The 22900-nt window shown below is 37.1% G+C and overlaps 3 protein-coding genes across 3 annotated transcripts; 2 read left to right on the top strand and 1 right to left on the bottom strand.

The window, feature by feature from the left end:
- The first annotated feature begins 4445 nt into the window (after positions 1 to 4445).
- On the top strand, positions 4446 to 6783 carry LOC115629876 (laccase). Its single transcript, XM_030526474.1, has 3 exons — positions 4446 to 4608; positions 4802 to 5653; positions 5718 to 6783. Exons 1-3 carry the CDS (start codon positions 4467 to 4469, stop codon positions 6707 to 6709), a joined length of 1986 nt encoding a protein of 661 aa, XP_030382334.1. The 5' UTR covers positions 4446 to 4466; the 3' UTR covers positions 6710 to 6783.
- Positions 6784 to 20275: 13492 nt separating this feature from the next.
- Positions 20276 to 21376, top strand: LOC115629860. Its single transcript, XM_030526447.1, has one exon. It carries the CDS (start codon positions 20593 to 20595, stop codon positions 21343 to 21345), a length of 753 nt encoding a protein of 250 aa, XP_030382307.1. The 5' UTR covers positions 20276 to 20592; the 3' UTR covers positions 21346 to 21376.
- LOC115629859 lies at positions 21343 to 22698 on the bottom strand. Its single transcript, XM_030526446.1, has 3 exons — positions 22449 to 22698; positions 22286 to 22388; positions 21343 to 22228 (listed from the first exon to the last, which is right to left on the bottom strand). The coding sequence occupies exons 1-3, from the start codon at positions 22586 to 22588 to the stop codon at positions 21398 to 21400; spliced, it is 1074 nt and encodes a 357-aa protein (XP_030382306.1). The 5' UTR covers positions 22589 to 22698; the 3' UTR covers positions 21343 to 21397.
- Between the last annotated feature and the right edge of the window lie 202 nt (positions 22699 to 22900).

The following is a 22900-nucleotide window of genomic DNA, read 5'->3' as shown; positions in this document are numbered from 1 at the left end:
TTCAAAGTATGTGAGAAGCTGTAATAAATCGCAGGATTTTTTATTGTCGCATCATTATCGGTCACGACACAAACAACTTTTTTGTAAATAACCCACTCTGTTATGACAGCCTTTAATGTTTCTGCTATGTTCATTGCAGTATGATTTGTAGGCGTCAGTAGTTTTTGTGTTGCCAACACTGCCGAGCTTAATTCAAACTTATTATTTATAAAATGGCAAGTTACTGTAATATATCCGTCAAGTACCTTTGAAGTCCAGCAATCTGTTGTAATCGCAACATAAGTAACATTTTGCAAAATGGATTTAAGACAATCTTTCATGTCGTTATAATTTTTGTTAAGAAGTTCATTTCGAAAGAATTTTTTGTTGGGTATTTTATATCGGGCATCCAGCAAATTTACCAAATCACGAAAACCTTTGTCTTCCAGGACACTAAATGGTTGCAAATCTATGGCTATCATGCGCAATATTGCTTGATCAATTGCAATCTTGCGAGTTGAGTCTTTTTCGTAGTACTTTACATTGTTTAAGAAACTTTCAAGATTTGTTGGCAAAACACGCTCAGAGTCAGGCTTCTTTAATTTATCATGATGTATTAGATTACTCGTGTTACCCGACTTTAGCTTTTTTACTTGTTCATTCGTATAATCGCCTATACTTATCTCGGAGACTATAAGACCTAGGAACACCTAGATGCCTTATGTGAATACGCAGAAAATGTATATTTTGGAATTTCCCTCCCTCCCCCTCTTCCCCGCAAATGCGATTTTCTCTAACTCCCGTAATTCTTGGAATTTCGTACTAAAATTTGGAAATACCCCCAGTTGGTTATTATGTGTCCGTATGCCGAGATTCACTATGATAGACCGATTTAACAAGAAGTTATATCCATAAATATATTTGCTGTTGCAGCGCTGCCCAAGCGCTGCCCGCGGCTGTTGTTGATGTTGCTGTTTAGTTGTAGTTTAGTTGATGTTGCTGTATTTGGTAAAACCAAATGCCGAGGAGGAAGTGGATCCATTGATTTATTGTAAGGTAATACTCTTACTACTGACTATAGATTCAAACATTAATTATTTTGTTTTTTTTTTTGTAGAATACTGACGAAGAGGTATTACAATTTATTACAAAAAAATATATGTGTGTGCCTGCAACATCTTGCGAGTCTGAACGAACCTTCAGCAAAGCAGGACAAATCGTGTCAGATCGCAGATGTTCTCTTAAACCGAGCACAGTCAATCTTATATTTTTAAGCAAAAATTACGATCTCGTTAATTAAGTTGTTAAATGTACAAGTATATCTATTCTTGAAGAATAAAATTTTGTTGTTATTTTCTTTTAAATTTGCCTTCAAAAACTTCGATGTATCGCGATGTATCGATGTTTTTGCTTCATAACATCGAAGACATCGATGCTAGCTAACATCGATGTTTAAAAACATCGATGTTTGCAAAACTCGATGTTTTCCAACCTCTATCTCAGGAAGTACAAGAGCTAGAATAACCAAACTTGGTATCGAGGTTCCCCTAAGTCCTAGGAAGGTCAAGTTTATTTTTATAGCCTGTACCCAAAGGGTGAAAGGGTGTACCCAAAGGGTACAAGGGTATATTAGTTTTGTGCGAATGTATGTAACACACAGAAGGAGGCATGGCAGACCCCACAAAGTACATATATTCTTGATCAGGGTGACAAGCCGAGTCGATTTAGCCATGTCCGTCCGTCCGTCTGTATGAGCGCAAGGATCTCAGAAGGTACAAAAATGACCAAACTTGGTATCCAGGTTCCCCTAAGCCCTAGGCAGGTCAAGTTTTTATTTTATTCTGATACACCCCCCTCCCCCCACTCCCCCGCAATTCGTGTTTTTTTATACCCTGTACCCAAAGGGTACAAGGGTATATTAGTTTTGTGCGAGTGCACATGGAACACACAGAAGGAGGCTTGGTAGACCCCACAAAGTATATATATTCTTGATCAGCATGACAAGCCGAGTCGATATAGCCATGTCCGTCTGTCCGTCTGTCTGTCCGTCTGTCTGTCTGTATGAACGCAAGGATCTCCGAAAGTATAAGAGCTAGAATAACCAAACTTGGTATACAGATTCTCCTGAGACCGAGAAAGGACGAGTTTGTTCATTTTTTCTGATCCACCCCCCCACTCCCCCCCTATTACCGATTTTCTATAACTCCCGTAATTCTTGGAATTTTGAACTAAAATCACATCCAGTTAGTAATTATATAACCGTATATCAAGTTTCATTATGATAGAATGATCGGAAAGAAAGTTATAGCCATATAACCAGGCCCAATGCACACATGCATACATATGTACAAGTACACAAACACGCATAAGGCACGATTCTGATGTAAATGTAAATGTATCTATGCATGCATGGAATATTTTATATTTAATATGTTAATATTTAGTTAATTAATTAAATTAATTTAGTTAATTAATTAATTTAATTACTTTTTTCTGGGGTGGTACAGGGTATTTAAGAGTTGAGCCTGCTCGACTTTAGCATTCCTTTCTTGTTTATAACTTCCGTAATTCTTGGAATTTTGAAATCAGTTTAGTAGTTACGCCCAGTTAGTGCTTATGTGTCCGTGTGCCAATTTTCATCATGATAGGTCAATTCTGAAGAAAGTTATAGCCATAAATAAAATCGCTGCTCATGCGCTGCCTGCAGCACTGCCGGCAGCGCTACCCGTAGCTGTTGTTGTTGCTGCTTTGGTTCAACTTTGTGCTGCATACATGTACGCATAGGCACGTGATGTAAATGTATGCTGTTAAAACTGAACAAAAACATGTCTTCTAATTTACTTTAATTACTTAATTAATTAATTCGTTTTTTTTTAATAATTTAATTTTTAAAAAAAATTTATTTTATTTAAGGGTATTTAAGAGCTGAGCGCTCTCGACTCCAGCATTCCTTTCTTGTTTTCATTGGGGTTTTATTATCTGTTCATTGAATTGTTGTTGATAATGGGAACACGAAAACTATTGCATGTATAGTATGTAAGTATATACATACAACGCAAAGCCCCAATGGCAAGTGTTAAGAAGCTGGACTTTTGACACACTTTTCATGTTAAAGTGTAGGTTTTAATTATAAACTTGGCTTATTTACTCTAAGAAAGAATATAAGATAAATTGCGTAATGTGTTTTTGGAAATTTTCATTAAAGCGTGGAAGAAATAATTAAAATAATGTAGGTACATACTCATATCTACATATTGTGTGCATATTGATATGTATGCTCATTTATAAGTTGCATAAGTTCACCAAATATCTTTGCCAAACTGTACTGCTTTTAATCATACTAAATAAGCACCCGTAATGTATGTATATAGTACATATGACCATACACCGTACGTATTGCACTACATGTCCTAGCTCTCGGAACGTACCAGTAAGTAATTTGCTATTGGTAGTTCCTTTAGAAAGTTGAGAGAGTTTCGGAAGAGAAATACCATATTGTACTATAAATAAACTTACAATTTTAAGTAACAATACTTAGCCCATCCAAGTCGGGCAAGACCTGCTAGTTACTTCATATGTAAGGAATCAATATAAGTATTTATTTGTTTGATCTTTATTGAGTAATGACATAGTAAATATCATCTTTTTATGATATGTGTAATTGCCATAATTGATATCCAGATTCTCCTGCGTCCGAGAAAGGACAAGTTTGTTTTTTTTCTGATGTCCCCGTGTTAAATTTCATCATGATAAGCCATAAGTGTAATCTCCGCCAATGCCGGAGCTGTTGTTGTTGCTGCTGCTTTGGCATAACTTTGTAATACTTACTAAAAAAAATACTTACTAATTACCCAAAGTGCAGAATTCCAAAAAATACAGAAGTTATGGAAAATCAATCAATGCGAGAAAAAACACACATTTGCCGCTTCTGGATACCGAGTTTTGTTATTGTATCTCTTATACTTTTCGAGATTCTTGCATTCGTCTTGTTATACTGATTAAAACATATACGCTTAGTGGGTGTTATCAGGCCTCCTCTGTGAATTATATGCATTCTTATTAAACTAGTATACCCTTTGACCATTTGGGTACTGGGTATAAAAATTAGTTCAAGGTTTTCAACTGTAACATTCATGTGTTAAGAATTCCTCCTTACATTGAATATGGGCTTCGTGCCCCTACGTCATTGCATGTATGTAAGTATATGCATACATGTACATATATGTACATAAGTACATGCATAGGTAGAAAATTAAAATGAGTTCATTAGACACCGTAGGGTAGTTGCCTCTTCTAACGGCAGCCGATATACAATCATTAATTAATGATTACTAGTTGTTCGGCTGTGCAGACACGCAAATTATAACCAATCTTTTTGTTGCTGATTTTAATTCTGGAAAAATGATGTTCCTATTGGTTACAAAAGGCAGACGATAACGGAAGCTCGTCAGCAGTTACGCGTTGAGTTTGCGATCAGAGAACAGTAAATGCATCCGGGGAAAACTCACCAGAAAAATATACGGACCACAAGCAAATATTATTCTTTTCTGTGTACTATGAAAGTTAATTTGGTGCAAACAATAGTTTTGATGTGTATCATTATTATCGCTCAAATCCATGGCATACAAGGTACTTATACGACAAACGACATTTAAAATATTGCTAGTGCTGAGTAACATCGCAGAATTTCGCTAAAATGCTCGGCTAGCATTGGAGGCTTCTAAACTTACCTTAAGAAATCTGAAAAACTAATATTAATCTGAATTTTTAATCTGGATACGCCTGCATTTGTAATTTTAATTCACGTCCGCTCCTCACACAGATGCCGATGGAAAACGAATTATCAGCAAATACGAAAGCGTGCAAAAATTGTATCCCCAGCCTGCGAGAACTGAGACTCCAGAATGGCGGGTCGCTGACAAGAACATGCCTCATCCCTGTAAACGCAATTGCGTTGAGAATCAGCCAATGACCTGTTACTATTACATGGTGGTACATTACGACGATACTATGAGTGATACTTGCAAACGTTATTTACAGTCGAAGTACCGCTTCAATATAGATGGTAAGGAATTTATCGACAGCTTTAAAATAGCCGAGCAGGAGCCAGCTAACGACGACTGTAAGTACGCTGACGGCCTAGAGTCTCAGGTGATGGTTGTAAACGGTCAGCTGCCAGGCCAGTCCATCGAAGTGTGCTTCGGGGACACAATAGTTGCGGATGTCATTAATAGCATGCACGAAACGACGACTATACATTGGCATGGCATTCACCAGCGCCTCACGCCACATATGGACGGCGTGCCTCACGTTACGCAATACCCTATTGAGGCGGGTCAGGCTTTCCGGTATCGTTTTCAGGTTGACCACGTCGGCACCAACTGGTGGCATAGTCACACTGCGCACCAGCGCGCCTTTGGACTGGCGGGGCCGCTGATTGTGCGCCAGCCGCCTAAGCTGAATCCCCACGTACACCTGTATGACTTTGACCTCACGGAGCACGTTATCGTGATACAGGACTGGGTGCACAATTTCGATGAGAGCGTAGCAGAGAATATTCTAATCAATGGGGTAGGGCGAAATATGAAAAAAGATAGCAAAACAAGGCCGACGCTGTACGCCCCTTTCACAGTTATACGAGGTGGTCGCTATCGTTTCAGAGTCATTTTCAATGGTAAGTTATGCCATATTTGCTTCAAAAACGTATATATGTATTATTAAAAGCTTACATAATGCAGGCGTATCTAACTGTCCCATAAGCATGAGTATCGATAAACACGACCTTTTGGTCATCTCTAGCGATGGAAACGACATAGAGCCCGTAGAGGTTCAAAAGATCATGTTCCACGGTGCGGAACGCTATGATTTTGTGCTTCATGCCAATCAAATAATAGCCAACTACTGGATTCGTGTAAAAGGTTATAGCTTCTGCGAGAAGAACAACCTGCACCAGGAGGCAATACTGCATTATACGGACTCCGACACACAGGAACTGGACACAAGCTCCATTAGCTACACCTACGATGCGCCTGGCATCATGCTCAACGAGCTCGGAGACGATACCGCCGGTGACAATGCTCACAGTATTTCGCTTATTAGCCTCAATGCAAAGGATATTGAGCCGAGCATGACACCAGACGTCACGTACTACACCAGCATGGCAGCGGTAGAGATGGCCGAAGGTTTCCGCTTTCAGATGGATGACATCAGTTTCAGCATGCCGAAAATGTCCCTGTTGCAGACCCGCAATCTCGGCATTGGTCAATTTTTCTGTAATATCAGCCAACAGGCGGCTCTCGGCTTTAACTGCAAGCAACGCCACTGTAAATGCCCAAACGTCATCCAGGTGCCTTCGCAGAAGAACGTAGAGATGGTTATTTCAAGCAAATCGGTAACAGCGCATCCGGTGCACCTGCACGGCTACACATTTCGTGTAGTGGGCATGGGGGTGCTCGGCGAGGAGCGCATATCGCAGATTGAAGAAATCGACCAGCGCACTCCTTTACCGCGCCGTGGTCGAGGCGCACCTTTAAAAGATTCTGTACAGGTTCCAGCGTTTGGTTATACAATCATACGGTTTTATTCAGACAGCCCAGGCTATTGGATGTTTCATTGCCACATATCAACCCATTCGGAGAACGGAATGGCTGCGGTTGTTCGTGTAGGCGAGAATGTTGAAATGAAAATGTGCCCAGTCAGCAATTGTGGACTCTGCAGCTCGGTGGCCTAATGCGCATGTTAAAAACAAGAAAGGAATGCAAGCGTCAGCCGGGCTCAAGTCTTATAGCTACTCTAGCAACAAAAAAAAACACACAAAATTAATAAATAAAAAATATTGAATAAATAATTGCAAATATATATGTATGTTTTTGTACAGCTCCAATAGCTTACATTTACATCAGGATCGAGTCTATCAAGAAAATAAAACAAAATTAATAAATAAAAAATATTGAATACATAATACATTGAATACGGGCAGACTCGACTCTTAAGTACCCTGTACCTCCCACCAAAAAGGAAAAAAAATTATATTTATTAAATTAATTAATTATATCACTCAAGAAAAGAAAACAACATACTCGTCGCAGTTCTCTGGTGTGTACGCTATACGAGTATGTTCGACCACCCTTGCTGAAAATTCAATCAAATCAGATCTTTGCTTGGCTGCAAACGAGCTTGAACGGGCAATCTTTCTATTTTTACGAACAAGCGCACCGGTCTTGATTGGTTTGCTTTCGAGCACACCAGGCTCGGTCACTTTGCTTGTTGCGGTCGGTTCGAACGAGTACCGGCCTTGATTGGTTTGCTTTCAAACACTTCAGGGTCGGTCACTTCGTTTAAGATGACTGGGTCCTGATCGAAGCAAACCAGACTGCAGAATGAGCGATTGATCGAACGAGTTAGTGCCGTTATTGGTCGAGTATTGTTTGGGTAATGCGCGAGCTATACTCGGGTATTACTCGAGTATAGCGCAGGTTTTACCCGAGTATGACCGTATAAAATATGCATGTATGTACATATGTACATATTTATGTACTTGTGCGTGCATGTGTTGTTTACAATTATGCGCAAACATGTGTATATGTATGTACGTATTTTAAATAAAGAGGTACAGAATGAAAATAAAACATATATGTATATACATATATTTATTTTTATATTATGATACTTAGCATTTATTAATCCTCGCGCGGAAGTGCTCGAGGTTGGGCTATTTTATATTTGTAAAAATGTATTGTTAAGGTGCTAATATGAATGCACGGCTTCAATGCTTTGATTAAACAGAAAAAAAAAATATTTAGCATGATTTTATTTCTTAAAAAAGGAACTCAAATATCTTAAAAAAAGCAAATTAATATACATAAATTAAAATGGCATAACTTTTTTTAATTTAAATAAAAAGGAAGGTATTTCTGTTCGCTAATAGTTTTTATATGCATTTACATACTTCTATACGAAGTTACTATTGAACTAATAGCCGAAAAAACAATAGAAAATGCAAGTGCACGTGCACCCGCCGATATCATTGGTCATTTCGGTCATGCGGGTATGATTGTAAGTAAGACGTTCGATCATTTCTTGCACGCAGGCATAAAGTTTCGGTCACCGCCGCTCATTCTGAGTCTTTGCAGTTGTGAGTCGAACTGACTGGTTGACGAGCGTTCGTTCACAACCGGTCATTGCTTGCATTCATGCAAGAAGTTTCGGTCACAAACGCTCACTTCTGAGTTTTTACAGTTGTGAGTCGAACTGACTGGTTGGTGAGGGTTCGTTTAAATACCAATCATTGCTTGCATTCATGCAAGAAGTTTCGGGCACAACCGCTCACTTCTGAGTTTTTCCAGTTTTGATTCGAACTGAGTGTTCGTTGAGAGCTCGTTCGCAACCAGTCATTGCTTGTCACTATATCCAAATGAAATAATCATACCGAGTATGACCGAAAATGTAGTACTCGTTGCACTTCTCTGATATGTACATAACATTACTTTTTCGTAAAATATTAATTTATTTTTTGCAAATGTGGCTAACATTAACATTGTTATTTTTTGGATATGCGCTCCAAATCCCTTGCTTTTTCTAACAATAAAATACATGCATATACTTATGTACACTGCGCGTCATCAGGTTAGCACTCCTAGATCAGAAAAATATACATAATTGCTTCTGATTTTGTTGTTGTTAACTTTATGCAACTTTTTTGCTTTCTATTTTTCTCACTATCACTGACAAAGAGAAATTGTGATAGTATATACCGTTATATGGTTTGTACTATTTTCTTTTCTTTTCAATTCAAAAGGGTGCTTCATTTTTGCGTCATCAGGTTAGGACATGCAATTAGTTTTTCATTTATCTTCGGAGTTCAATACCTGTTGTATTGCACCGAAATTTTGTTACTGCTCAAGGGATTTATTTCTTTAATATGGGTAGTGTTCATACGGACTGACAGAAGGACATACAGGGCTAGATCGACTCGTCTTGTCACGCTGATCAAGAATATATATACTTTGTGGGGTCTGCCACGCCTCCTTCTGCCTGTTACATTTTTCAGCTCCCGCAAACCTAATATACTTCTGTACATTTCATGTACAGAGTATAAATATGCTTAGTGCTTTCCCTGGATGTTTTCAATACGACAATGCTTCGATTCTTACTGCCCGGGTGATCAAATCTTGGACTGAAGTACAAAACGTCGATTTATTGAGGCGGACGCCTTACTCACCGGACATCAATATAATGGAAAACGTGTGGGGATGGGGAAGGCATTAAAAGTGCTTGGTCAGCCATTTCTATAAGATATCTTGGAAAGTTGAACGAATTTTTTTAAAATTTGATATATGAGATCATTCTCAACAGAGAAGGATCGCCTCATTTTTAAAATGATAAAGAAATGTTTAAATTAGTTACTATATAAGTTTAAAAATAAGTTCTTATTAGAAACGGTCATAAAAATTAAAAACAAATTATGTGTGCTAACCTGATGACCAAATTTAAAATGTGCATTTTTCAGTTGACTTCGAAAAAAAAATCATAACAAAATTTAAAAATAATGACTGACTGACTGATTGGTCGCACAGCCCAAACGGTAAAAGCTAGGAAGCTGAAATTTGGACTCAAGTATCCTTTCATAGGCTGGCGATAAGGAGCGATTTTGGAAAATTCGAGCTCCAAAGGGGGGAAACAGGCTCCAAAGTTTAAAATCTAAAATAATCATCTGATCAACTTCAAACTTAGTTTGTGTACTCTTAGAAAAATTCCAAGAAAAACTACGATTTTTTGAGATTTTTCTTGGAGCCTGCAATATAGGAGTTTTCCTGTAAAAAAATGTTGGGGCACAAAAGAAAGCCGCGTCAACAGCCCACAGTCCAAAGGGTAAAATCTAGGAAGCTGAAATTTGGGCTCAAGTATCCTATTATAGTTTAGATGTGCACTTAGAAGGGATTTTTAAAAATCCGAGTTCCAAAGAGAAGAAAGCAACTCCAAAATTTTTTTGAGAAATTCACATTTTTCAACCGATCGACCTAAACATGGTTTCCAATATCAATAAAAGAATACAAATACATATTCGGTTTTTTTAAATTGGTCTTGGAGCTTGAATTATTGGGGTTTTTATATTTCTTCTTTTTTTATAGCCTGTACTCAAAGGGTAAAAGGCTATACAAGAGGCGTGGCAGACCACATAATATATATTATTGATCAGGATGACAGGCCAAGAATAACCAAACTTGGTATTCAGATTCTCCTAAGTCCGAGAAAGGACGCGTTTGTGTTTTTTTTTTTCTTTTCTGATACACCCCCACTCCCCCACAATTCATGTTTTCCATAACTCCCGAAATTCTTGAAATTTTTGATTCAAATTGGCAAATACCTCCAGTTTGTGATTATGCGTCCGTATGTTAAGTTTTATAATGATTGGTCAATTCTGAAGAAAGTTATAGCCATAAATAAAATCGCTGCCCATGGTCTGCCTGCAGCGCTGCCAGTAGCTGTTGTTGCTGCTTTGGTTCAACTTTGTGCTGCATACATACACGCATATAAACACGCAGAGACACGATTCTGATGTAAATGTATGCTGTTGAAACTGTATTTAATGAAATTAAATAATATAATAAAATAATATAATTTTTTTTTTAATTTTTAGTGGGAGGTACAGGGTATTTAAGAGTTGAGCCTGCTCGACTTTAGCATTCCTTTCTTGTTTTTAAATAAAAAGTTTGTGTCATTAATGTTGTCCGATCGATTTCAAATGTTGTGTCCGTAATCAACATAATTATATCTACAAATTGGCATTCAACGATTTTCGAAATATAGAAATATGTTTTTTACTTGCCAGATGCAGCAACAATAAATAACAAAGAGCGCAAAATATCAAACAGTTGAGACAAACATGAAAATGCGATAGAAACAAAAAAACACGTCCATTATATAATTTAAAGTAAGGAATAAATACTGTAATATTTATTCCAGTTTTTTGCACAAAGTCTATCTTTAAACATTGTGTTATGTACATACATGTAATTTATTGTTGAAAAAATCAAGGGATTTGAAGCGCATAGCCAAAAAATAACAATGTTAATGTTAGCCACGTTTGCGTAAAATAAATTAATATTTTACGAAAAAGTAATATCATGTACATATGTATATCGGTCCTTGGAAATTGGACTACCATGTACACATGTATACAAGCATAAATTAAATATCGACATTCTCCTAATTATTCAATTTACAAAGAAAAAATTGTGTATTCATTCACCGTGCATACGGATTCGTGATTTTTTACAGTCAATTACGTGATCACGCTGTGACGGGCCGAAAAAAGCCGACACATGCCCATCTCTAGCATCTCAGCTGATTGCATATTTACAAGCGATTTACCGTTTGTGTTAAAAGGTTGCGTCAGCTTACAACGCTACAAATGTATTCTGAAGAATTCTGGGGGAAATTAAGCGTTAAGCTTATTCCGTGAATGTATTCTTGCGATTTACAAAAGTAGAAACACACCTTTTACACTTACAACATTCATATTCAAAAAACACATATGGATAAGTGTTGAACTGTACAATTGAATACATACACTTATATGTATGCATATGTACATATATTCAGCATATGAGGATAGATAGCGCCTGCATCAAAAAATAAAATATACATATGTATGTATGTACATACATATCAGCGTTGCCAGACGTCCCGATTTATAAATCAAAATTAAATATCCCGCTCGGGACAGGCTCAAAAACCTGTCAAAGAGTAGATGAGCACCAAGAAGTGGTTTTAGAGAATTATGAATCCGATTAACTTTACACTTGGTTTATGTATTAACTCTGAAGTATACACACATGCGTGTATGCTCATTTAAATGTTGTGCAGTTGCATAAGTTGACCAAATAACGTTACATACAAGTATGTATGTACATATATATGTATTTATTGTACTTTAAGGCCTAGCTCTCGAATCGTACCAAAGTAACTTGCTATTTTGGAAATGAACTCTTTATAAACTTTAGAGAGTGTCGGAAGAGAAATATCATATCTATACTAATATTATAAAGAGGAAGGATTTGATTGATTGTTTGTTTCAATTGAAAAGTCTCCGAATCTACTGGTCCGATTTAATGGATTCTTTCACTGTTGGGAAGCTACACTATCGACGGTTAACATGGGCTATATTATATTGCACATATACAAAAAAGAATGGAATCCTTACTAAAACGCCAATAATGTAACCATAGGCCGTTAGGATACGAGAATTAACGATGATCCCATTTGATCATTTATATGACTTCAATTTCCGGTAGTCCCAAGCCTTCGAATTAGTAGGGATCGACATACGAAAGCAATGTTTTACGGTATGTTAACCTATCACGGGTCGGAGCTTCTGAAAATCAATTTATTTTGCTACCACCAAAATAAAACATCAAATATCTTTTACAGAGAACCTCTGTCCTAATAAAGAACAACAAAAAATCTAGAAACGAACAAAATATCATTAAAATAATAATATCCAAAATAAATTTCACTCCTTAGCAGCTCATAGCAAAAAGAAGGGTGTGTGTGTTAAGTGTGTGTGTGTTATAAAAGGTATAATTTTTAAAATTTTTGTAAAATACCCGTGCAAAGCAGAGACAGGACGCTAGTAGTAAATAAACGTATAATTGTAAGCACACGTACTGAGCCACCAAAGACGGGCAAGACCTGCTAGTATAACATAACATTATATAACATAACATAATGTTCATAACACAATGCTTTAAGAATGGAATAAATATTAGAGTATTTCCTAACGTTAAATTATATTTTGGTCGTGATGTTTTTGTTTCTATCGCGTTTTCACGTTGGTGTCAAAAGCTATATACACCAAACTTTGCACACGCAATCTATGTACTTTAGTTTATCCAATTCGGTCAATTCTAAGAAAAGTTATTCGTGAAACAAATTCTGTCCAGTCCACCCCCACCAAACTGCAGGAACAAGTTAGCTCTTCTTCTTCATCTTTTTGCTTCTGCTATGGATGAACGCAAGGATCTCAGAAACTATAAAAGCTAGAATAACCAAAGTTGGCATCCAGATTCTCCTAGGTCCGAGTAAGGACGAGTTTATTTTATTTTTTTTAATTTTCCCCCCCTTCCCCCGCTGCAGAATTTCGTCAATAGCGTCCACATTTCAAATGCTATCTAAACCAAACTTTGCACACATAATTTATAAATAATTATCTACTTTTGTTTAAAATTTTATTTAATTCTGTCAATTCTAAGAAAAGTTATTAGCGAAACAAATTCTCGCCAGTACAACCCCCACAAACTGCAGCAACAAGTTCGCTCTTCTTCTTCCTCTTTTTGCTGCTGCTTTGGGCGCATATAACTCAGTGACGCAAGTTTACCTGGGTACAGGGTATTACACTGTCGGGCTTGCTCGACTGTAGCGTTCTCTCTTGTTTTTATATTATGATATTTAGCATAATTTTATTTCTTAAACAAGAGAGAACGCTGCAGTCGAGCAAGCCCGACAGTGTAATACCCTGTACCCAGGTAAACTGCCGTCACTGAGTTATACGAGCCCATAGCAGCAGCAAAAAGAGGAAGAAGAAGAGCGAACTTGCTGCAGTTTGGGGGGTTGCACTGGCGAGAATTTGTTTCGCTAATAACTTTTCTTAGAATTGACCGAATTGAATAAACATTTATTTATACAACAGTAGACAATTATATATAAATTATGTGTGCAAAGTTTGGTTTAGGTAGCATTTGAAATGTGGACGCTATTGACAAAATTCTGTAGCGGGGGAAAGGGGGGAAAATTAAAAAAAATAAAATAAACTCGTCCTATCTCGGACCTAGGAGAATCTGGATGCCAACTTTGGTTATTCTAGCTTTTATAGTTTCTGAGATCCTTGCGTTCATCCATAGCAGAAGCAAAAAGATGAAGAAGAAGAGCTAACTTGTTCCTGCAGTTTGGTGGGGGTGGACTGGACAGAATTTGTTTCACGAATAACTTTTCTTAGAATTGACCGAATTGGATAAACTAAAGTACATAGATTGCGTGTGCAAAGTTTGGTGTATATAGCTTTTGACACCAACGTGAAAACGCGATAGAAACAAAAACATCACGACCAAAATATAATTTAACGTTAGGAAATACTCTAATATTTATTCCATTCTTAAAGCATTGTGTTATGAACATTATGTTATGTTATATAATGTTATGTTATACTAGCAGGTCTTGCCCGTCTTTGGTGGCTCAGTACGTGTGCTTACAATTATACGTTTATTTACTACTAGCGTCTTGTCTCTGCTTTGCACGGGTATTTTACAAAAATTTTAAAAATTATACCTTTTATAACACACACACACTTAACACACACACCCTTCTTTTTGCTATGAGCTGCTAAGGAGTGAAATTTATTTTGGATATTATTATTTTAATGATATTTTGTTCGTTTCTAGATTTTTTGTTGTTCTTTATTAGGACAGAGGTTCTCTGTAAAAGATATTTGATGTTTTATTTTGGTGGTAGCAAAATAAATTGATTTTCAGAAGCTCCGACCCGTGATAGGTTAACATACCGTAAAACATTGCTTTCGTATGTCGATCCCTACTAATTCGAAGGCTTGGGACTACCGGAAATTGAAGTCATATAAATGATCAAATGGGATCATCGTTAATTCTCGTATCCTAACGGCCTATGGTTACATTATTGGCGTTTTAGTAAGGATTCCATTCTTTTTTGTATATGTGCAATATAATATAGCCCATGTTAACCGTCGATAGTGTAGCTTCCCAACAGTGAAAGAATCCATTAAATCGGACCAGTAGATTCGGAGACTTTTCAATTGAAACAAAGAATCAATCAAATCCTTCCTCTTTATAATATTAGTATAGATATGATATTTCTCTTCCGACACTCTCTAAAGTTTATAAAGAGTTCATTTCCAAAATAGCAAGTTACTTTGGTACGATTCGAGAGCTAGGCCTTAAAGTACAATAAATACATATATATGTACATACATACTTGTATGTAACGTTATTTGGTCAACTTATGCAACTGCACAACATTTAAATGAGCATACACGCATGTGTGTATACTTCAGAGTTAATACATAAACCAAGTGTAAAGTTAATCGGATTCATAATTCTCTAAAACCACTTCTTGGTGCTCACCTACTCTTTGACAGGTTTTTGAGCCTGTCCCGAGCGGGATATTTAATTTTGATTTATAAATCGGGACGTCTGGCAACGCTGATATGTATGTACATACATACATATGTATATTTTATTTTTTGATGCAGGCGCTATCTATCCTCATATGCTGAATATATGTACATATGCATACATATAAGTGTATGTATTCAATTGTACAGTTCAACACTTATCCATATGTGTTTTTTGAATATGAATGTTGTAAGTGTAAAAGGTGTGTTTCTACTTTTGTAAATCGCAAGAATACATTCACGGAATAAGCTTAACGCTTAATTTCCCCCAGAATTCTTCAGAATACATTTGTAGCGTTGTAAGCTGACGCAACCTTTTAACACAAACGGTAAATCGCTTGTAAATATGCAATCAGCTGAGATGCTAGAGATGGGCATGTGTCGGCTTTTTTCGGCCCGTCACAGCGTGATCACGTAATTGACTGTAAAAAATCACGAATCCGTATGCACGGTGAATGAATACACAATTTTTTCTTTGTAAATTGAATAATTAGGAGAATGTCGATATTTAATTTATGCTTGTATACATGTGTACATGGTAGTCCAATTTCCAAGGACCGATATACATATGTACATGATATTACTTTTTCGTAAAATATTAATTTATTTTACGCAAACGTGGCTAACATTAACATTGTTATTTTTTGGCTATGCGCTTCAAATCCCTTGATTTTTTCAACAATAAATTACATGTATGTACATAACACAATGTTTAAAGATAGACTTTGTGCAAAAAACTGGAATAAATATTACAGTATTTATTCCTTACTTTAAATTATATAATGGACGTGTTTTTTTGTTTCTATCGCATTTTCATGTTTGTCTCAACTGTTTGATATTTTGCGCTCTTTGTTATTTATTGTTGCTGCATCTGGCAAGTAAAAAACATATTTCTATATTTCGAAAATCGTTGAATGCCAATTTGTAGATATAATTATGTTGATTACGGACACAACATTTGAAATCGATCGGACAACATTAATGACACAAACTTTTTATTTAAAAACAAGAAAGGAATGCTAAAGTCGAGCAGGCTCAACTCTTAAATACCCTGTACCTCCCACTAAAAATTAAAAAAAAAATTATATTATTTTATTATATTATTTAATTTCATTAAATACAGTTTCAACAGCATACATTTACATCAGAATCGTGTCTCTGCGTGTTTATATGCGTGTATGTATGCAGCACAAAGTTGAACCAAAGCAGCAACAACAGCTACTGGCAGCGCTGCAGGCAGACCATGGGCAGCGATTTTATTTATGGCTATAACTTTCTTCAGAATTGACCAATCATTATAAAACTTAACATACGGACGCATAATCACAAACTGGAGGTATTTGCCAATTTGAATCAAAAATTTCAAGAATTTCGGGAGTTATGGAAAACATGAATTGTGGGGGAGTGGGGGTGTATCAGAAAAGAAAAAAAAAAACACAAACGCGTCCTTTCTCGGACTTAGGAGAATCTGAATACCAAGTTTGGTTATTCTTGGCCTGTCATCCTGATCAATAATATATATTATGTGGTCTGCCACGCCTCTTGTATAGCCTTTTACCCTTTGAGTACAGGCTATAAAAAAAGAAGAAATATAAAAACCCCAATAATTCAAGCTCCAAGACCAATTTAAAAAAACCGAATATGTATTTGTATTCTTTTATTGATATTGGAAACCATGTTTAGGTCGATCGGTTGAAAAATGTGGATTTCTCAAAAAAATTTTGGAGTTGCTTTCTTCTCTTTGGAACTCGGATTTTTAAAAATCCCTTCTAAGTGCACATCTAAACTATAATAGGATACTTGAGCCCAAATTTCAGCTTCCTAGATTTTACCCTTTGGACTGTGGGCTGTTGACGCGGCTTTCTTTTGTGCCCCAACATTTTTTTACAGGAAAACTCCTATATTGCAGGCTCCAAGAAAAATCTCAAAAAATCGTAGTTTTTCTTGGAATTTTTCTAAGAGTACACAAACTAAGTTTGAAGTTGATCAGATGATTATTTTAGATTTTAAACTTTGGAGCCTGTTTCCCCCCTTTGGAGCTCGAATTTTCCAAAATCGCTCCTTATCGCCAGCCTATGAAAGGATACTTGAGTCCAAATTTCAGCTTCCTAGCTTTTACCGTTTGGGCTGTGCGACCAATCAGTCAGTCAGTCATTATTTTTAAATTTTGTTATGATTTTTTTTTCGAAGTCAACTGAAAAATGCACATTTTAAATTTGGTCATCAGGTTAGCACACATAATTTGTTTTTAATTTTTATGACCGTTTCTAATAAGAACTTATTTTTAAACTTATATAGTAACTAATTTAAACATTTCTTTATCATTTTAAAAATGAGGCGATCCTTCTCTGTTGAGAATGATCTCATATATCAAATTTTAAAAAAATTCGTTCAACTTTCCAAGATATCTTATAGAAATGGCTGACCAAGCACTTTTAATGCCTTCCCCATCCCCACACGTTTTCCATTATATTGATGTCCGGTGAGTAAGGCGGCCGCCTCAATAAATCGACGTTTTGTACTTCAGTCCAAGATTTGATCACCCGGGCAGTAAGAATCGAAGCATTGTCGTATTGAAAACATCCAGGGAAAGCACTAAGCATATTTATACTCTGTACATGAAATGTACAGAAGTATATTAGGTTTGCGGGAGCTGAAAAATGTAACAGGCAGAAGGAGGCGTGGCAGACCCCACAAAGTATATATATTCTTGATCAGCGTGACAAGACGAGTCGATCTAGCCCTGTATGTCCTTCTGTCAGTCCGTATGAACACTACCCATATTAAAGAAATAAATCCCTTGAGCAGTAACAAAATTTCGGTGCAATACAACAGGTATTGAACTCCGAAGATAAATGAAAAACTAATTGCATGTCCTAACCTGATGACGCAAAAATGAAGCACCCTTTTGAATTGAAAAGAAAAGAAAATAGTACAAACCATATAACGGTATATACTATCACAATTTCTCTTTGTCAGTGATAGTGAGAAAAATAGAAAGCAAAAAAGTTGCATAAAGTTAACAACAACAAAATCAGAAGCAATTATGTATATTTTTCTGATCTAGGAGTGCTAACCTGATGACGCGCAGTGTACATAAGTATATGCATGTATTTTATTGTTAGAAAAAGCAAGGGATTTGGAGCGCATATCCAAAAAATAACAATGTTAATGTTAGCCACATTTGCAAAAAATAAATTAATATATTACGAAAAAGTAATGTTATGTACATATCAGAGAAGTGCAACGAGTACTACATTTTCGGTCATACTCGGTATGATTATTTCATTTGGATATAGTGACAAGCAATGACTGGTTGCGAACGAGCTCTCAACGAACACTCAGTTCGAATCAAAACTGGAAAAACTCAGAAGTGAGCGGTTGTGCCCGAAACTTCTTGCATGAATGCAAGCAATGATTGGTATTTAAACGAACCCTCACCAACCAGTCAGTTCGACTCACAACTGTAAAAACTCAGAAGTGAGCGTTTGTGACCGAAACTTCTTGCATGAATGCAAGCAATGACCGGTTGTGAACGAACGCTCGTCAACCAGTCAGTTCGACTCACAACTGCAAAGACTCAGAATGAGCGGCGGTGACCGAAACTTTATGCCTGCGTGCAAGAAATGATCGAACGTCTTACTTACAATCATACCCGCATGACCGAAATGACCAATGATATCGGCGGGTGCACGTGCACTTGCATTTTCTATTGTTTTTTCGGCTATTAGTTCAATAGTAACTTCGTATAGAAGTATGTAAATGCATATAAAAACTATTAGCGAACAGAAATACCTTCCTTTTTATTTAAATTAAAAAAAGTTATGCCATTTTAATTTATGTATATTAATTTGCTTTTTTTAAGATATTTGAGTTCCTTTTTTAAGAAATAAAATCATGCTAAATATTTTTTTTTTCTGTTTAATCAAAGCATTGAAGCCGTGCATTCATATTAGCACCTTAACAATACATTTTTACAAATATAAAATAGCCCAACCTCGAGCACTTCCGCGCGAGGATTAATAAATGCTAAGTATCATAATATAAAAATAAATATATGTATATACATATATGTTTTATTTTCATTCTGTACCTCTTTATTTAAAATACGTACATACATATACACATGTTTGCGCATAATTGTAAACAACACATGCACGCACAAGTACATAAATATGTACATATGTACATACATGCATATTTTATACGGTCATACTCGGGTAATACCTGCGCTATACTCGAGTAATACCCGAGTATAGCTCGCGCATTACCCAAACAATACTCGACCAATAACGGCACTAACTCGTTCGATCAATCGCTCATTCTGCAAAGTCTGGTTTGCTTCGATCAGGACCCAGTCATCTTAAACGAAGTGACCCGAGCCTGAACTGTTTGAAAGCAAAGAAAAATGCTGAGAGTACTCAACTCGTTCAAGCTCGTTTGCAGCCAAGCAAAGATCTGATTTGATTGAATTTTCAGCAAGGGTGGTCGAACATACTTGTTCATACGCACATACATACATATGTATTTGTGCGTATGAACATATTTACATATTATACATATGCCCTAGCTTACGACACGTTCCGAAGTAATTTTCAATTTAAAACCTCCTATAGAAAGATTTCTCAAAATTAGCATAATGTTAGTAAATAAATATACATATGTATGTATAATTTTCATCAAAACACTAAACCCAGGGAAGGCAGGTAAGACCTGCTAGTGTGTTTAAGACTGCTTTCAAAAATTAGCTCGATACCATTTGTGATTGGTACAATTAACCGATAGCTCACATCAATTATGTTGAATTCGATATCAGTATCTATGTATAAAAGCGATGCCAAATTGTTTAAATTAGATCAAACTTACACAAATTTAAAATTTAAAAAAATCCCAAATATACCCACAAATAATAAAGATAGATTTCCAGATAAGGGATGTTTAATACTTTTTTCGGAAAAAACTATTTTTAAATGGACAAATCTATCCAAATCTATCTATCTGATTTGGCAACACTGATGGCCATTGCCAACGCTGAAGAGAATGCTGGACTTGCCATTATTCTCTCTAGAATACATTTTAAATTTAGCGCTTGTTATTAGGAAGTATAATTCAAACTAAGGTAGTTGGAAAATTAGGACTTTGATTTTAAATTTCAGGCTTCATATGCAATGCTGCCACTTGATTACACAGTACCACCCTTGCGTGGTGAGCGCCATTTTGGACATGAGAAGAGAAAAAAAGTGGAATGACCACAGTTTGAGGGACAGAGCACATATTGCGCACTCGCTTTTATGTAGAGGCCGTATGAACAGCTTTTTTTAACGTCAAGTCCGAGAGTACAGTGCACGGACCTGCGCAAAATAATCAGCTACTGGTAAATGTGAAACATGTGACATACATATGTACATCGGATGAAACGTATGTATTGGTCAAAGCAACAAAAAACCACTATGAAAACCAAAAAAGATTCGGATGGCGACGAGGATAACATCCTGGTGCAACAATTTCTGGAGGCCGCCGACCACACTTTACTTACAAATGCTATGTACCAGACTCCTAAAACACATATTAAGGAGTTGCCGATGGCTGCCAAAAAGCAAGTGCCCCTGAAAAGCGAACGTTACTTAGATGATGATGACGGAAATGACGCGACTACCAATGATTTACAAATCAGTGAGCAAATGCAGACACATATCTGGCACAAATTGAGCGCCGTTATACAGCACCAAGTGGAATTTTGTCTCCCTAAATCGCCAGTCGGGCAACTAGAAAAGAGGGCCACGACTTTTCCACTTACAAGCGAACTCAAGCTACTTTCAAATGCCGACTGTTTCATTAATACCAATACGGTTGAGATAACCCCACAGGAACTGCAAAAAAAGATCACTATAAAAAAACGCCTACTTAAAGGAGAGTTTTTGACAGCCTCTGACACAGAGCTACCATTGGCGTCGGTGGCTGTCAGCGGAGATGCGATACTCGAAGGTAGGGATATGCTCTGCTGGGCCAAGCGTCCGACTCGTCAGAATAAACTATTTGAATACGTTGCAAGCGATCCGCTGGGACACAAGCTGCATGCCAAGGAACCACTCAATGAATTTACAGCGCTACGTCGCAGAAACGCGTGGACCGAGGCGAAGATACGGTATAGGCTGGTTAAATAAAACGAAATATGACATATCTATTTAACAATAATATTTATGTAGTTATATAGTTTTACTCGAAGTTTGCCTGATACCCACTTGTGCCTTGCAAACTTGGTGTGGTTGAAACTTGGTTTTGGCCATCGAGAAGTCCGTACAAGGTACTGCTGCCCAACATTTGCTGTTGACCAACCATATTTCCCATTGTCATTGTTGCATTGCTTCCGCCCAAATCTTTTAGCATATCGCCTACAATGTGCCCAATGCCGCCGCCATTGCCAACTCCACTTCTGCTCCCATCGTCGCTGGGTTGCATTTCGAGTATATTTAGAAAATCATTGCCGTTGCCGTTAAACTCCTGGTGCTTTTGCATACTACTTTGGCTCTCTTTCATAAGCTTGTCGTAATCCTGAAGCACACTATTGAATTCGGCGATTTCGGCGCGATTGCGCGCTATCACTTTATGCTTATAGTAGTTGTGCACCTGGGTTAGTGAAGTGCCAGTCAGTGCAGTATAGGCCTGTTCGAGCGGTAGGAGATGCAGCACTGTAGACGCTTGTAATTTTAAATCCACATCATAGAAACCACGATACACAGAAGTAAAGCTACGCAGAAATTCCTCGGCAGCATCTGTCAACAGCATAATGGCTGATTCTGAGCAGTCTGTGAAGCCAGCCAAACGCAACAAGCCACACATTACTTTGTACAAGGCGAACCTGCAAACATTGCTGGAAACTTCGGGATAGGATTGTGGCTCGCCCCGTGAGTATGCCGTATCCACACTGGGTATAAACCAAATAGGCTTCTGAAATTTTTGCTCACCGACTAAATCCGCGGCATTTTCTGGTGGAAAATCAACTTCCGGTATCATTTGGCAAGGGTTCAGGAGATAATTCGACGTACCCTTGGAGGAAATATATATGAGCCTGTAATTCATGACAGAAATACGGACTTAACTTACATTTTTATTCGAATAAGTATCGATGAGTGACTGAAGCACCTCCGTTTGTTTCATCACCTCAATTGTTTGTGTAATCAGCGAGCTTTTCAACTGAATTTTGAAGCTAATGTGATAAATTAAAAGCCATTAGAAATAGCGTTATAATATATGTTAAGACCCGTACCTTCTTTCATATGGCAGTTGCGCAGCGCGCTGTATTTCGTCCAGCTTCAATTTCTTGACGGACGTTGGCACATATTTATCTGGCGTAAGCGCGCCACTTTCTTCGTCCATGGGCAGGTCACCCCAATGGTCAGTCTGCATGTTGCTTAGCGGCTCAGTGCTTAGAACTTTGACTAACTTTGTTACATGTTTACATGTGGTTATGGCTATTTTAACGAACAAGCCAAATAGGAGTGAAAGTCCGCAAACTATTAAACCATTTATACCAGTGTTAGCAAACGTCGAACTTGAGCTAAATTGCCAGCGTCCGATAAATACGTTTCTTTGTGATACGATCATCGAGGTTGATGGATAGGGGATGAATTCGCCCGGGCCAGAGATTTTCAAGGGGGTCCGAAATTTCGGAGCCTTGGACAACTTTTAAATAATTCGTTTTATACACATGCATATACA

This window comes from Scaptodrosophila lebanonensis, unplaced genomic scaffold (genome assembly GCF_003285725.1).
Source record: "Scaptodrosophila lebanonensis strain 11010-0011.00,11010-0021.00 unplaced genomic scaffold, SlebRS2 tig00000168-arrow-arrow-pilon, whole genome shotgun sequence".
NCBI lineage: Eukaryota > Metazoa > Arthropoda > Insecta > Diptera > Drosophilidae > Scaptodrosophila > Scaptodrosophila lebanonensis.
Note: the sequence above shows the minus strand (reverse complement) of the source record. Positions and strands in the feature narration are given on the sequence as shown.